The sequence below is a fragment of the Aythya marila genome (assembly GCF_965140915.1).
Source record: "Aythya marila genome assembly, chromosome: Z".
NCBI classification, from domain to species: Eukaryota; Metazoa; Chordata; class Aves; order Anseriformes; family Anatidae; genus Aythya; species Aythya marila.
In genome coordinates, this window is record NC_139080.1 from 44,802,272 (window position 1) to 44,818,485 (window position 16,214).

Genomic DNA, 16,214 nt, shown 5'->3' on the forward strand with positions numbered 1-16,214 from the left:
CAGCTGCATTGCCCCCACTGCTTCTTTTATTCCAGGGGTAGAGTGAAATCGTGAGACAATTGAAGCTTGATCTCTCAGCAGCAATGAAACATTTTCTTCAAAGGTCTGCTGTGCCCCCTTTCCACACAAATAGCAATATTACATTTGAGAGACAGGAGCTGTTTCCAGGAGTCTTCAAGTGTTTCCCCAAATGAATCTGTCGTGTTGGTGCTGAGAAAAAGAGAGATGCTGCCTAGAGGAATAGTTTGAAGATTTCTGTGCAAATACTTGAACCGTATAAAGTAATTCCGTCAATACTAAATCTTGCACAATTACATAATTACTTTGTGCGAGGTTATTTTGTGTCAGAGTAAAGTCTGTTTTCCACTAAATTTGCGTATTGTATATATATTATTATTTTTTAATTTACTTAAAATTTCATATGGCATTATAAGTCAGTCTGGGAAAACAAAATTTAATTTTTATGGTATCTATGCTGAAGGAAATCAGCTCATAGGGAAGTTGCATTTCCCATTTAAAAAAATAAATTAAAAGGATAAAGACAGTCAAAGTGTTAAGCTGAGTTTAAGAGTAAGTAGTGTAGTCAGTCGAAAGACAGGACCTAGGGTTAAACTTCGAGACTGGCTAAGGCTGTGCAGGGACTTCAAGATGCATCTTTCTTGCAAAACATTTTTCCCTGAGCAGGTGGTTTTGAAGGACTTACCGAAATATCTCTCACACTATTGAGTTGTCATCTGCCAATTAGAGTTTACAAATGCTAACTCTTACTTGAAGTCCTAGGTAAACTTCATTATTTAATGTTTTTAAACAATTATGAAACGCCTTGGTATACTTGGCTGTGACTAACAATAATGTGCCTTGTGTGGCGGTTCAGTTTGGATAATAAAGTATTTGTTGAAGTATGAATCTTTTGTTTATGCAGTGTTTGGTTTCTCAGAGCTTTCTGTTCTGTACTATAACTCCTGTATTCTCCTTCTTCGTTATTTGACCTAAACCAATGATATCTTTCAGTAGTCAAGTATGTGTTCAATATGTTCAATACAAATCGTCTTCAGACATGATGTTCTTCGTGTGATTATTTATATTAAATTCGCCATATGTATTTCTGTTTCAAGGTGTGCTTATCCCTGCTTACATTTTGGATGATGTCCTTGAACACTATACATTTTCCTGTTCTGTAGTGTATGACACGTCATGGCAAGTTGCTCAAATATGCAAACATCCCTTTAAAGTAAAGAAGCAAATCACAGTCCAGTAACATCTAATTAAATGTCAGGGAGGTGGGCTACATAAAGAAAATACAAACAGCCCCTGTTTCAAGCAGAACCTGTGCTGCTGTTTTTTCAGGTGTTTTCGTAACTGTTTTCACATTGAATCACACAGTAAAGCATCTATAACTTCGTGTTTCATAATTTCCTCCACTCTTTTCCCCCCTACCAAGTGACATGTCAATGCTCAGGAATAGCTCAGAGCAAAAGTATTTCTGACTTCACAGGGAGACCTGCTGTTATCCCACTCAGAGCACGTTTTACACACTGCTGTCCTGTTCACTTCGGAGCTCTGACGGGAAACGAAGCCTTCCTTAAAGGCAAAAGTTGTGGAGACCTTATCTTCAGCTAAAAGAGAGGTCTGCACTCTCATTTGGTTGCGCAGCAGCCATTCTTGGCAAGGGCTGTGCATCAGCCTTCAGGCAAAGAACATCGGCAGGATGCAAATCTTGCAAGTTTTTTGACTTTTTGATTTTTTTTCCCTAGATTTTGTGCTACTAATTAAAACCCCTTCGAAGGACAGTAACCCAGTTACTGCATACAAAGGTGGAGTATGCCAAATATCTTGCTTCTCCACATTGTGCTGTGTATAACATAAACCATAAACAAAACGTCGTGCAGTCATACTTTGTTTTTTGTCCTGTTTCTACAGTGCTCTTCTAACACACAGAGATTTGGGCATATTTACAAGTACACAAAGAGTTGATGAAAGTGTTTACACGAACTGCATGTAAACAGGAGGGAATAAACTGGATTTTTTGTGTTTACCTCTTCCTTTGTTCCACTCCACAAAATTAGGCCCGGTCATCAGAAGACTACCTCTCTTTCTTAGACTTCATATCTTTAAGTGTGAACAAATCACTGTTCATCTGCAGTTGAAGTTTACTGTCACAGAGCTGATACTTAGAATCTGCTGCTTCATTGCTGCATGATGGGCTGTCCTAGTTAATAAGTGCTGTTGGGCTCAGTAAATGTATGCACAGGTGTGTGTGTGCATGCTTTGACAGGTTTAAGCTTGTTTTGCGTTAACTATGTTGGAAAAACTGTACCATTGTTCTGTGCATAGGATAAAATCTCCAGCCGATCAGCCTCTGCCTTGTAGGCGTGGCTGCTGGGCCAGGGGAAGGTGTGTTAGTGTGCTTGTTTTAAATGTCAGGATGTGGGTAAAAGATAGTGAAAATTTTCCACGTTTGGCATTTTCTTCACCTCCCTCACTGCTGAGCCAGCCAGTCCCATCTTCTTGTGCTTAATGATAGTTATTACTCTGAGGAGCTGTGTTCGGTGAGAAGTGCAATTGACTGGATTTGTGCATAGATTGCAGTGAGCCCTGGCAGCGCCAGTCACACCTCTAATCACTTGACTTTTTAAATTTGAGGCCCAGAAATTGCTATATTACCATGATAAACTGGCATCATGAAGGCACGCAGTAGTCTCTCGTTCAAGGCTGGATGCTCATGCATATATATACGCAGATCAAAAAGTCATCTTCTGCACTCCATTTCTTTCTCTCTCTATTTTAGCCCATCATCCCTTTTGGTTGTTCCTCTAAAATTTTCCATATACTAGTTGAGCAATATAAAGGGTGTAAGAAGTAATGTGGGAAACAGTGAAAATTTTGGTATACTTCTTGGGCTCCATTGTAGATACTGAAGTGCTTTATCATGCTGTTTTATGTGTTCCCTTGGGACTAGAGGCTCTTCTGGATTCCTCAGAAAACATGGTAAAGACTGAAGAATTGTTGTTTTTTTTTAAGCATAGGAAACAGTCTGTTAGCAGCCTAGCAAAGCTGCAGAAAGCAGGAGAGCAACAGAGGCCCCCAGCTTCATCAGTGTGATGGGTTGAGGCTGACAAGGGTTTCTGCTGGAGGTAAATGTTGAAATAGATGAAAATTGCTTTTAAAATAACCAAGCCACCAAGAAAAAAAGCACATGCTTATAAAATGCTGTGGGAAGTGACAAATAGGCAAAATTTCGTATTTCTGTGATTCTTTACTTTCTGTTGTATCCTGCGACCTGTTTTCAGGGGAATTCTGTACATTTGTGGTAGGTAGTGTAGCTTCTGGATACACTTAAATAGGCTATGTTTTTGCTGTCTTTTATACTTTTTACAGTGTCTGAAGCATCAGGTTCTGGTTCCTTCATCTTAGCCATTCTTTATAGCTACTTTCAGGCTGTTTCTCTTTCCATTAATTTTATTAATAGGCTTAAAGGTACGCTGTTCAGACTGTGAACAGGTAGTACAGGAGAGATTTCAGGTGGTTTAGACAAAAAATGGTTTCAGCTGACTTCTATACACAAAGAAAATGATATATGGCTTTGCCAGATTTTCCCCAACAGGAATAATTTCATATAGTAATAATACGGATTAATTTTGTAGTGGGTTTCTTTTTTGTTTGGTTGGTTTTGCGTAAAGTATTACATAAAGGAAATGGGAGTCCTTCTTGTATTTTTAATGTTTTAGTATAATCACGTTAACTGAAGTATTTGTGTTCCTGCGGGAAGGTAATCAGACTTTCATTGTCACATACACTGGGCCACTATATTGTGATCAGGGCACTTCTGAAGCTCAATAATTTGACACCAAAAGACATTCCAACTCAGAAATTAGGAAAGGAGTTTCAAGAATTCTCTGAAGTTAATAAGTGCATAAATGCTTCTGTGTATAAAAAAGGAACTAGGAAGTTAAGAAATAGTTGCCAGTGTGTTTGTTTTGCTTTATAAATCTGATCTTGTCTTCCCCTTCCTTATTGTTCTTTCCATTTTCAGCTCTGCTGCTTTTCCAGCAGATTTCTAAGGAAAGCCTACCAGCTTGTATTTTATTCATGAGTAAAAATTACAACTTGATTTAAACCCTGTGTGTGCTGGAAACGTTGCACAGCACAATCACATAATGTGTTTCTATTCTACCTTTGTTTGTATTTGCAGAACTCTTCTATTTTTAGTTTCATGGTCAAATTTAATTAGAGCCTTGTATTTGCTTCTCTATGTTAGTAGTAGCTGGAAAAGGCCAGCCCTAACAATGATCTGTGCAGGGCATCATTAGATTTCAGCAGCCTCATTCTCTTGCTTATTAACTCATAAAGCATTTGAGTATTATTTTCTCTTTAGTTTACAAGCTGCGTGATGTTTAACTCCTCTTTCAGCTCTTTTCTTTATTACTGCTTTTCTGTGCATCTCTTGAATTTACTTCTGTTTTCGTGCCATGCCCAGTGTGCCCTTTTCCAGAACAAGAGCTTACGCATGGCTGAAACATGCTTATGGTGACTGACAGGCTTCAGCTGCCTGCATCTCGGTAAGTGGGTGTCATTCCCTCGTGTTACAGGGTAGTCAAGTACTTCAAGCACTGCAACTCTGGGCAGACTGAAAACATTTTGTCCAGCCATGGATGCAGAGCAGACAACTGCATCGTCAACCAAGAGATGTGAGTCTGCATAAGCACTTGAAGTGTAAATGTGTTACTTACACTGAAGACTGTTGAGCCAAAGCTGGTGTTTTTTTTTCATAAAAAATAATTTTAAAAAGGAAAATAGCCCCATCATCTGCCCAGCATCCTTCAGATACAGGCATGCTGCAGTGCTCTTCTCTTCATTTTGTTTGCCGTCTCTTTTTAGAGCTTGCTGGTACTCAGAGGGCTCTGGGCTGAGCATTGCTATTGACGTTCTCTGCGTCCTTGCCAGTGAATTAAACATTGCAGGGCAAGGGAGGGAGCACAGAAATTTTGAGCACTTTACAAGTGTTTCCGCCTTCCAGAGCCTGAATAAATAACAGTATGAGCACATCAGCCCATCCTGCTGTTGTTCCCAATCTGCCTGTACTTTTCAGTTGACTGCAAAATTAGAAATGCGATTTGGAGGAAGAGCAGGAGAATCGTGCCCTCCCCCACCCCCCCCCATTGTGCCTCCTGGGTATGAAGTGGGGACAGGAACGTGCACATGTATCGCAGTTTCATTATCTGTCAAAATCAGTGAAGATTGTTCCCTGCAGGCATAATGCTGGTGGCTAGCAGGGGTTGTCTTTTGAGCATGGTGCACATGGAACACCACTGCTGCCAGCCACCTCTGCCTGGAGTGCTCCATTAACCCCGGAGTGCTCCATTAACCCTGGCTTACCCCACCCTGTTAATGCTGATGATAGCTTATCTCCTCAATGGGGTAAGTGTAACACTTGGTACTAGTGACTCTCAACCCTTGGCACTGTAGTCCTACGCATCAGAGAGGCTCTCAAGTGCCTCATAACATTTACCAGGTTGTGCAAGACCACGAAGAGGCGGTGGTAGGAGGGAGCAGTTTGCCTCCAATTTGGCCTTGTAGCTGGACAGACAACATGAAGGTTATCTTTAATTTATTTAGGAGATGGAGGGGGACTTAATGTATCTATAGCCCTTTACGGTTTCTGGAGAAATCCTCTTTTCCTTTGGAAAAGATGCAGGTGCTGACACTTTGCCTGAGAGTTTTGTGAGAATTAGCCTTCCGAGCAGAAGCTCAGATGTTTTCTGCCGTGACAGGTGTGGGTGGCAGCGGTGACTGATGGAGACAGCTAACAATGGGACACTGGAGGTGGCTGTTCTTGGAAGAAGATTAAAAAAAATAAAACTTGGAAGAAGTAACTGCATGAGAATATGAGTTGCTGTACCTCTAGAAATAAATCCAGTAGAAGTGATTCCGTACATTTTAAATGCTACAGCAGTTTCCCTTAAGTGGCTGCCAAAAGGAGAAAGCAGTTTCTTCTACAAGGTATGTATTACCGAGACACTGGGCTTTATGCTGAGGTGCCTGTTCAGTGCTACTTTGGCATCCTGTCAGTGAAGTGATACGAGCAAATCCACTGATCCCAGCAAAAGGAGATTTCTCATCTTTTCACAAAATGCCCTGCTCTTTGCTGTGGATACTGGGGAGGACAGGGAGGGAATAATCATCTGCTCAGTTGGCCTTCCCTGCTGCAGTTTCCTGCGAGAAAACTGCTACCTGCATTTTGAATTTGCAGACTCATATATCAGCACAAATAGTATGTATGAGCAGGGCGTGGAGTGTTGGGAGAGGATGTTTGCTTTGCCACTTGTAAAGTGAGAAGATCCTGAGGTGCCAGAAAAGAGAAGAGGAGGTCTGAGGAAAGGCAGAAATATCCCTAGTCTGCTAGCAGCTGTTTTGTTGGGGAAACAGTCCTATGGTTGATTTGTGGTTTCTTTTGCATGCTTATCTAGTAGTGTAATTTAAGTGTCTCCCCACTGGATTAATAAGGTTTTAAAAAGGAGAGCAGTCACATAGTGAAAGGCGTAATATCTGAATATTAATACATCAGATTTCTAGAGCTGCGTAGTGAATATCAATTTTTTTTAAACATTATTTAAAACATTAAAACATTATTAAAACATACAATGCTTTTTTTAAAACATTAAAAAAAAGACACCATGATGTCAGAAACATCCTGAGACACCTTGTTACTCTGGTATCAGTGTAATTTCCTTCATTTGTATTCCCTGCTTCCAATAATAGAGTCCTTTGTGGAGAGTTGCATAATTCCCCCATACCTGCACATCTGTGGCAATAAACATTAGAAACCGGCGCCTGGGGGGTTACTTCAGCACCTCTGTGCCCAACTTGCAGCTCTGTTGGAAGGCTCTTGCAGCAAAAGCTTCTCTCATCACTGACAGAGCTCATCTGGAAAAGCTGGTGGTGCTGCAGGCTGGGGGTGGGAAGCAGCACAGAACGTGGAGTAGGTGATGGGCCTGCCACCCCTAATCACTATGATCAGCCCTCTGAAAGGGAAACCATTCACAAGACAGAACCTTCTCACAAGGAAAATGGATTCTAAAATGTCTGTGCCTGTAGTTAAAACTCTCCATCATTCATGCTAATTATTAGTTGTTTTGAGATCCCACTAAGCCAGGACCAATAAAGACTGGAGTGTTTGTTCTTTACTGGGAATTTTGTCACATCTTTGCATAACTTTTGCACATATATATATATATATATATATATGTTTTATAAAGGGCAGCAGATCATCTTCATGTTATTTAAAAAAAGACAGAAATTTAATGGTTAGCTAATAGGATAAGTACTTGTTCAGAAGCAAGTCTGAAAAATCACTGGATGTGGACACATCGTGCCAAGTGTCGTGAAAAGAGTGGATTCAGGATAGTAATTAGCTGCTGGTTGAGTAAGAATTGCAAGATCACAAAACAAATTACTGTTATTAGCAGAAGTATTTGTTCTCCCATCGAGCTGTCATCCTGCTTCACTGTTGAACCTGATCGTGCCATGAGCAGAAAAAAAAAAAATGTCAGAGGCTTTATTTATGTGGGCCTATGTGATTTACTTTTATATTTCTTTAAGGTAAGTGTCTCCTAAAATGACACTGTTTTTTGTGACCTAGGCACAGTAAATCAAACCTACAAAAGCGTGAGAAACTATAAAACTAAAGTGCTTTTTTTTTCTGGCTTTGAAGAAGCCGAATGAATGAATGCTGGACCTGGAACTAAAGGATCAGTAGGAGGATGTATGGTCTAACGCATTTGTATCCAGTAACAGAGCTGACATACACCAGCTCGTTGCTGCAGTTCTAATGGTTAAAGTTCAGTAAATACCCTTTGATTTACACCTCTCCTGTGCTTTTAAAACCGGAGTTTAGAGAGTTGTAAATCATCATGGCTTAGAGATCTCTGGCATGAAATACTTCCTTTGATTGCAGCTCAGAAATGATCTGCATATACAGTGTTCAATAACAAACAGCTAATTCTGGTGTTACATGCTGAATACCACAACAGGAACAAGAAGGTTATTTGGTGCATAATTGGCACTTACTCTAGATACCTGTTAGTTGATAACTTTCTTGCACTCTTGAGCAATGTCAAAGGTATGTGGAACCTCACATCCTTTAAAAAAAAAAAATAAGCATAGATGGCAGCAATCTATAAAGTCGTTTGGTATATTGGTCTTCTGATAACACTTTTATATTGAGTTGTGGTAAATCAGGTTATCCTTGAAACAGATGGTTGTAGTTGGAGGAAAGAAGAACGACTGCAGAAGGAAGATAGCTTGGAAGAGGAGGAGGAGGAGAGAGGAGATCTACTTGTTTTAACTCTTCTACTCCTTTGTTTCAGTAGGTCAGCCTCATGCTGTAATACGATAGTTGACCCGTTGCCAACATGAGATGAAAGAGCTCTTAGCCTTAAAGGCATCAGAAACATGAAGTCATTTTGGCGAGTGTTGTAATTCAAGTACCACTAACACCATGGAGAAGCTGTCTTTCTTTAGCTTAAAGGTCCACAAACAGTGCGTGTTTAAAAGCACTTGCAGAATGCTTTTTATTTAGAGAGGAGCTCAAAATGCATTACTCTTTGTTGAAGAAATACTAAAGGAAGAATTCTGTCATGGGCTAAATATCTGATATTTTAAGTGTAAGAATTCTTCAAAGTCAATGATGTATGCATTTTCAGTGAAATGTAGATAATTCTTAATTCCAGTCAATTTTTCATAATAAAGAAAAAGATTTTTTCATAATAAAGAAAAAGATTTGGTATCCAAGATACCAAAATGGATACCAAAATGTATTGTACATACATTTTATATACAAAAGTGACTCCAGAGTCACTTTTCAGTTTTAGCCTCTCCCGAGTCTTATATTATCAGTGATTCTGTTTCTTGCTTTTTCTTGGTGGTTTTTGTTTTTGTTTTGTTTTTGTTCTTGTTTTAAGCTGTATCTGTTCTAGAATGTCTGAGGTAAGCATTGACAAGAAAGTGGTTAAACTTAATAGTTTTATCACTGAAAAGGCCTAATATATTTCCTTTCTCTGGCTAATGACTATTCAATTGTTCTGAGGTGAATGTGTTTTTTTTTTCCTTTTGCAATGGATGCATGCTGTTGGAAGAGAATAGCTGTTACACGTGCACACACAGAGTAAATCGTAAGCTTCTTGGAGCTGTGAATCACTTAGCTGTAAAGTCATTATTAATGTGCTGTTTGAGTGCATATACAACTGCAAATCTGTGCAAAAAATAGATGGTAATAGCTTAAAATCATGATGTGGGCTGTCTCACTTATGCAAAGATTGCCCCTCTTTTCAAACAGGAAAAAAAGAAAAATAACTGCAGTTATTGTTGCTGGGCAGAGAAGGCTTTTATCTAGCCCCAGTATTTTTCTGCCTGTGGTATGGGGAGATGAGGGTATTTGTAACAAGCTCTCCTTCAAAGGAGTAGCTGAAGAGACAAGGAGATAGATTCCCAGAATTTCTCTCTGGTTTTCTGCTATGCCACGTGCTTGTAACTTCTCTGAATATTGCAGTAGAACCCAGGAAAGGAAATTAAGGGTATAGAAGAAAGTGTAATGGATAATAATATTGAGCCCGTTGTGATTAAACGAAAAATTACTTATCTGTACTGGTGGCTACTGGCAGCATTTCTTTACCATGTCATTTAACGTGTGTACCCATCCTGTGGAGCGCAGTGCTTTCATCCCATGATCAGCTCTCTAGATTGCTATATACCATTTGAGCCTATGGATGAATCATAAACAGCAATACTGCGCTTCCCCTACCAAACAGGATAGCCTTTTAGCCAGAAAGCCAGTTGGCCAAATGAGCAGTCTTTTTACTTCCTTCTTACTCACGAGCTGGGCAAGCTGTTCTGAGTGGTGGTGGTGCCTGTGTCTGCTGCCTGACTTTGCTCAGCTTTGAACTTTCTGAAAAATAGATCGTGTTTTCAGTAAAACTGAATGCCTCTGTATCTCTGGAGGCGTACTTGTTGAACAGGAGAGAGGCAGAGAATTGCAGCATTTTCTCTCTGTAAGCAATGGCCCAGAGTGCTGCACAAGCACTTCTCCGCAGCAGTGCAGATACCTGAACGCATTCTCCACTCCGGCTGGCTGTCCTGTCCTGCAAAATCGTGCCTACCTGCCCAGAGTCACTGTTGTTGCTGCAGAGTTGAATTGAACCAAGCAGAGAGGGTCAAGATTACCTTAGAGCATTTTTGCTAGCCCTCTGCTGTTGGTTTAGAACAGCACAGATCTTCCAGAGGTCCCGTACCTTGTCTCCTAGTCCTGTTTGAACGCCTGCGATGTCCAAGATTTCAGATGGCTCTAGCTGCTTAAGCTTAGCCAAGTGAAGTAGGTCTTCCAGGCTACACCTAATAAGAAAGAGGGTACAACTGGCACAGTCCTAAGCACAACTCAGTCCACTACAACAGTTTGTAAGAATAATACATGTTGGCAAACCTGGCCCTTGACAGCTTCGCTCTGTGAGCAGTGCAGTGCTACCTTTAGAACAGAGCTACGCAGGGGAAGGACAATGCAAGAGAACTTAATAAATAAGTAAATCATTGCCTTCAATATTTTTTACTCATGCAACGTAGTCAGCTTACAAATTAATTGATTTAATGAAATAATGAAGAGCAACACTTGAGGGTTGATCATAATGTGGAAGTAAAACCAAACCTCAGAACTTAGATCGACCGCTTCTCTCTGCATTTACTTCTCACTGCCCGTGGCTACATTCAAAGGCCAAGCTGATCTTAGCTACTGCAGAGCCTTTTTCCAGAAGGTGGAGGAGGTTCATGGCTCTAGCCTGCCTTCTGCAGGTGAGAGTCATTCAGCCTTGCCCAACTGCGTGTCCCAGCGCAGGACAGTTTGTCGCTCGGGTTTCTGTGTGGGGTCAGCTTAGCAATGGTAGTAGTGGTGGCCCAACAGCATGAGTATTCTCCATCTGGTCCCAGCCATCCAAATTCAAAAATCAGGAGCTTGATTCTCCCTTAGATTGTCTCGCAGAACCACAGAATGGTTTGGGTCGGAAGGGACCGTAAAGATCATCTAGCTCCAACCCCTCTGCCATGAGAGTTGGCTCATTATCTTCGTTTATTGCATAATACTGCTTTTATCAGTTACCTTCCGTTTTCTGTCTGACATGCCTTCCTTAACTGTTTAATTACTTCATCACTTCATTTGGCATATACTGTTTCTCAGTCATGAAGTAGTGTTACGGATTGAGTTCATTCACGACCTGTGTAACTTTGAGTGATTCCCACTTGTCATTTCGTCATTATGTGATGTCCTTTCTGCAGGTGATGCATTGTCCTGCAGATCTCTGTCAGCTGTAATCAATTAACAAGAGTTAGCTCCTCTCCCAGGTACTGAGTGGAATGACATATGCCTGCATGTTACATCCGTGTGTAGATATTCAAGCTTACTGAGCTTGTCTTTGATTTAACCACTGCTGTAAACGTGCTTTAAGGGCTACTGCTTCTTTGGTTGACAAGATAGGCTACATTTAGCCTATTTTCTCATCGTTATTATTCAGAGATTTTGCAAGTACTTTGTACAGCTAAACAAACTAGGAACAGAATTACTAGAGAACCCTGAGCAAGAGATTAAGAAAACTTAAGAGAAAAACTCCACACTATTAGAAATCCTACTCTAACACAGCACTAGATTCCTGGAGATAACTGGTCCGAATCAGTATGTACGCTTAGCAGCAGGAAATTTATATGTCAACAATAACACTCTGGAGTCAGCTGCTTCCTGGAGCACTTTCTGGTTTGTAACGCAATCAGTGATATTTATTCTTCAGTACCTTGGTACTGTTTTCACCTTCAAACGCTTCCTGCTTGAGATGATGATACAATGAATGTAATTCTTGATACTACAGTAAATAAAATATAAAGTAATATCTTGAAAACACAGTATCCTTTTAAAAACTAAATAAAATAAAGGTAATACCTTGACTGTAAAGTAGATATTGATAATTGATAGATTAATAGATTAGAAGAAACTTCTAATTGGTAGATTAGAAGAAACTAAAGACTGTCTGTCTTGGAGAACAAAAAAATTTATCTTCAATGGGGCAGGAGAAATCCAGAAGCAATTACCTTCCCCCATAATCCCTGATGCACATATTTGACAAAAATCTAATGGTCTACACAGGTTTCATCTTTTAATTAGATATGCTGAAATGTATGAGTGTATGTGTGCAGAATTTCAGCTTAGCTTTTTTTTTAACCACATCTAGCTTTTTTCCAGGTGTTAGATTAGATTGCACAAAAAGCAGTTACGTATTTCAGTGGAGCTGGTAATTTAGAGGTACAGCTGTCTCTCCCCATAGTAGTAAGCACAAGCTACTCCTAATTCTAAATCTCCTTGAACCACATACTATTCTTTCTTTCCCTCTCTTTTAGTGGGCAGTTTGCTGTAGTGAAAAAATGCCGTGAGAAAAACACCGGTCAGCAGTTTGCAGCAAAATTCATCAAGAAACGGAGGACAAAATCCAGCCGGCGTGGAGTGAGCCGGGAAGATATTGAGCGAGAAGTCAGCATACTAAAAGAAATTCGGCATCCTAATGTGATCACGCTGCATGATGTTTATGAGAACAAAACAGATGTGATTCTTATTCTGGAACTGTAAGTAGCTCTAGAGACCTGGGAAAGAATAACATTGTTGTTGTATTAAGGAAATTGATCCTTTCTGTAAGAATTGCCATTATTTAATGGGTATCCCTTACCACCCCAAAGATCGCTGATAGGAGCATGAGAATTTTTATTATTTGGAGTTGGGAGGGGCCAGAGTTGTAGCTTCTTGATTTATAGATGCTATTTTTCATTCTAAATGGCACTACGAAGGTTGAATAGTAATACAGTATACTCAGAATTTTTTCTGCTTGTTATTTTAATTGTCATTGATCTTCTGAATCCAGAAGAATAGCCTAGAGCTGAACAGACTTGAAAATAAGAGCAGAGGGAAATACAGATGCTGGATAGAGGTTACTTTAGCAAATTTAGTAGTGTTTTGTGGTGGTGTAAAGCAGCATCACTGAATGCTTCTTTCTCTTTTTTGCCCACATAACAGAGAACAGTATTTTCCCAGTTCTGTCCTGTTGCAATGTAAACTGAACTCTCATATCCGTATTTTAGTTCCCTTCTTTTCTCCAAAGTTATTGCTAATTTATTGAGATAAATATGTCAGCAGAGAACAGTTCTGCATTGCTTCAAGTCTGGCTTCAAGTTCCTCAAAGATTGCTAGTTTAGTCGTTAAGTGTTACTCACCTTTTTCAGCTTGACAGTGTCCAGTAGTAGCACATGCAAGTTTTTACCTTGTTTTGATGCCTGACACAGTCCATATTATGGCCACATTTGTTTGGTATCAGCTAAACGTGTTTCAGAGTATGTATTTCATGCAAGCAAATGTGTCTGATTTGGTACAAGGATCTTGCGCAGCACTTCTCTTTTCCTTGGCTGTTCATGTGATTTTCTTGTAGGTTATGCCTTCCTGTTTACTAACTTTCATAAATGGTATTTCCACTTACTTTATAAAGATACTTTAGGGTAAGTATTAAGTAACATGTAGATTTACAGTATAGATATAAGAAAGAAACTGGTTATTACCTTAAGGAGTTTCGTCTTTGCTACAATATATACACGCATAATATATTAAAACACATTTTACACATCTTTGGTCCCCCATATGATTGCTTACTGTAATGCTTTAGAAGTCTGGGTGTGAGTTGTTTTTTTTTTGTTTTTGTTTTTTAGTTTCAGAAATACACATCTGCATTAGTTTGATTTTGTGTGGATAAGTATTTCTTAAGAAGATGAATAGTATAAAGTAAAACCTCCTCGTAATTCCTGTCAGATCTACTACTCTTGGTTTTTGCTCAAAACACTTTGAGTGTGTCACTGAATATACAACAAAATTAGTTTGATTCTTCTTTTGCTCCCCATTTATACTTGCTCTCATATTCTTCCTATTCATAACCTGTTATTACAGTGCTGCTACTGCACTGCTTTCTTTCTGCTCTGTAATCTAATCTGTTCACGTGAAATCAGGAGAGTGACTGGACTTAAAAGCTCTGAAGAAAATTCAGTAGCTGCAGACAGTGGTAGGATGAATGGAAATGTCCCTCTCTCCCTCTTCTTTTCATGGAATTGGAGCTCCATTGGCAGCAAGGTGGCTGTGTGTGTGTCTGTGTACACCCATTGACTTTTATTGAGTGGAAGCAGATTTTGCATCCAACGTGTGTTAATACTTCATAAAATTGATAGTGTGAAGCACAGCAAACTATTTTTAGAGCAGTTTAGCTAATCATTTTGCCAAGTTAATAATCCTGATATAGTGTCAAAGATGTTTTTTTCCACTTTTCAGAACTGCCACATGAACCTTTAAGTTGAAGTGTTACTTTGGTATCACAAAGGTAACATTTAATTAAAGGGTCAGAGAGGAAAAGATGACATGTTAGCAATCTCTTTATAAACTGAATATACTAATTGCTGTAAAGGCCATTTTTAATTATTCTCAAAATCACTATGCTATTATATAAAGCTATTTGAAAGGCAAAAGGATTGTCATTTTAATCATATGTTCAGATACTTAAGTATGTAATCATTTTTTTCTAATGTTCTAATATTCACATTTTGCCCAGGGACCTATTCCCCTGACATTCTTAGTTCTTACAGAACATTTTTAAACAAAGCAAAAATGAAACCGAAATCTCATTAAATAACCCATTTTGCTTCCCTCAGAATCCCTCCCAAGTGAAAATTTTCCCTACTGATTAGAATGTAGTTTGAGTAAGTATCTTCTTCTATAACTAAGTTCATTTGAAAAAAGCATATTTTTTTTTTCTTGTGTATGACTCTAAGAAGAGAAAGCATACCACAAATAAACAGGACTTCACATGACTTACTTTTTTAGATAAGGAATGAAACTGAAATTGTGTTCCATCTACAAAAGCTCATAACAAAATGAAAGTCTAGAAGAAGCACCGATTTGTTATTAATAAGCAAGTGTAGTAACACAAGCAGTGATGAGGAAAAAAATCTCTGGTTTCTCTGCAACGTAGAACCTGCAGTCCACAAAAGGCATGCTGCCGCAGCTGTCCTTTTACTGGCTGTCAATTGATGTTAACACACAAGTCTCAGGATGGTGTGTCTGCTGCCTGTTTGCTATTGATTTTTGTCTCCCAGTCCAGCAAAAGGTTTGCAGGATTGTGCATAGCCTTTTAAGCATTTTCCAGCATTATTCATCAGCTGTTTCTAAGGAGTAACTGGCTGTAGAAGTTCTCTCTTCATTCCCTCACTACAAATATTACATCAGCCAACAAAGTATTTATTAGCAATTTGTGTGCAGAAATATGTGGACCATCATTAATTCTTGCAGTGGGAACGTCCTTGCAACACTGGGTGCAAAACAAAATATCAGAAGCTCAATCCATGTTGGTGTTTGGAGCTTTTTCTCTGAAGTACCTTGTGTCAGGAAACTGACCTGTAAAAATTTATGGAATGTTTAATTTCTGAAACTTTAAATCAACTCCTTCCTTAAAGGAGTCAGCAATCACACACAAATATGAAAGGTGCTTGAAGACCATTACTATATTTCTGTCTCTTGGTAAATTTAGAGAAAGCAGGTATGTTTTCACATTTCTAGACAGATACACTGGCAAGTGTGTTCTTGATTTGGAAGTAACCTTCAAAATTCATGCTCTCTGGACTCAAATTCATGCTCCCTGGGCTCTTCTGTCATCTTGCAAGGAATACTGTACATGTTATACATGAACAGGAAAATACTCTCTCTTCCTCAGCTATTACAATTTTAAGTTAGATATCTGCTTTTTCTTCTACTGAAAAAAAAAAAATGTCCAAGTTTAATCATACTTATTTCTATCCAGCTACATCACTCGACCAACTAGTCTCTTTTGTATGTTTGTATTTTAGAAGTACTATGCTATTTTCCAGTAAGCTCCACTGAAGCCATCTTCTTAGCAAACTTCACAGACTGTAGAAAACACAGACCTCTGTTGCACAGTAATAATTATTTTCTTTCCTCAATCGTATTTTGCACCTACGTGGTTCCCTTTTCACTGGCCTGCTGGTAACCTTGAATGCATAATCTCCGTCTTTTATTTTGTTTTTACTTCCACTTTACTATGATTTCATTTAGACAACAGACCTACAAAATACACTCACTATGTGGT

The 16,214-nt window shown here is 39.1% G+C and overlaps 1 protein-coding gene across 3 annotated transcripts in view; it reads left to right on the top strand.

The window, feature by feature from the left end:
* Positions 1-16,214, top strand: part of DAPK1 (death associated protein kinase 1) — a 90,068-nt gene that overhangs the window by 25,352 nt on the left and 48,502 nt on the right. For all 3 annotated transcript variants that reach the window (XM_082783497.1, XM_082783496.1, XM_082783498.1), the window contains one exon: positions 12,427-12,648. In XM_082783497.1, coding sequence (XP_082639623.1) covers positions 12,427-12,648 — 222 coding nt within the window. The remainder of the gene's footprint in view (positions 1-12,426; positions 12,649-16,214) is intronic.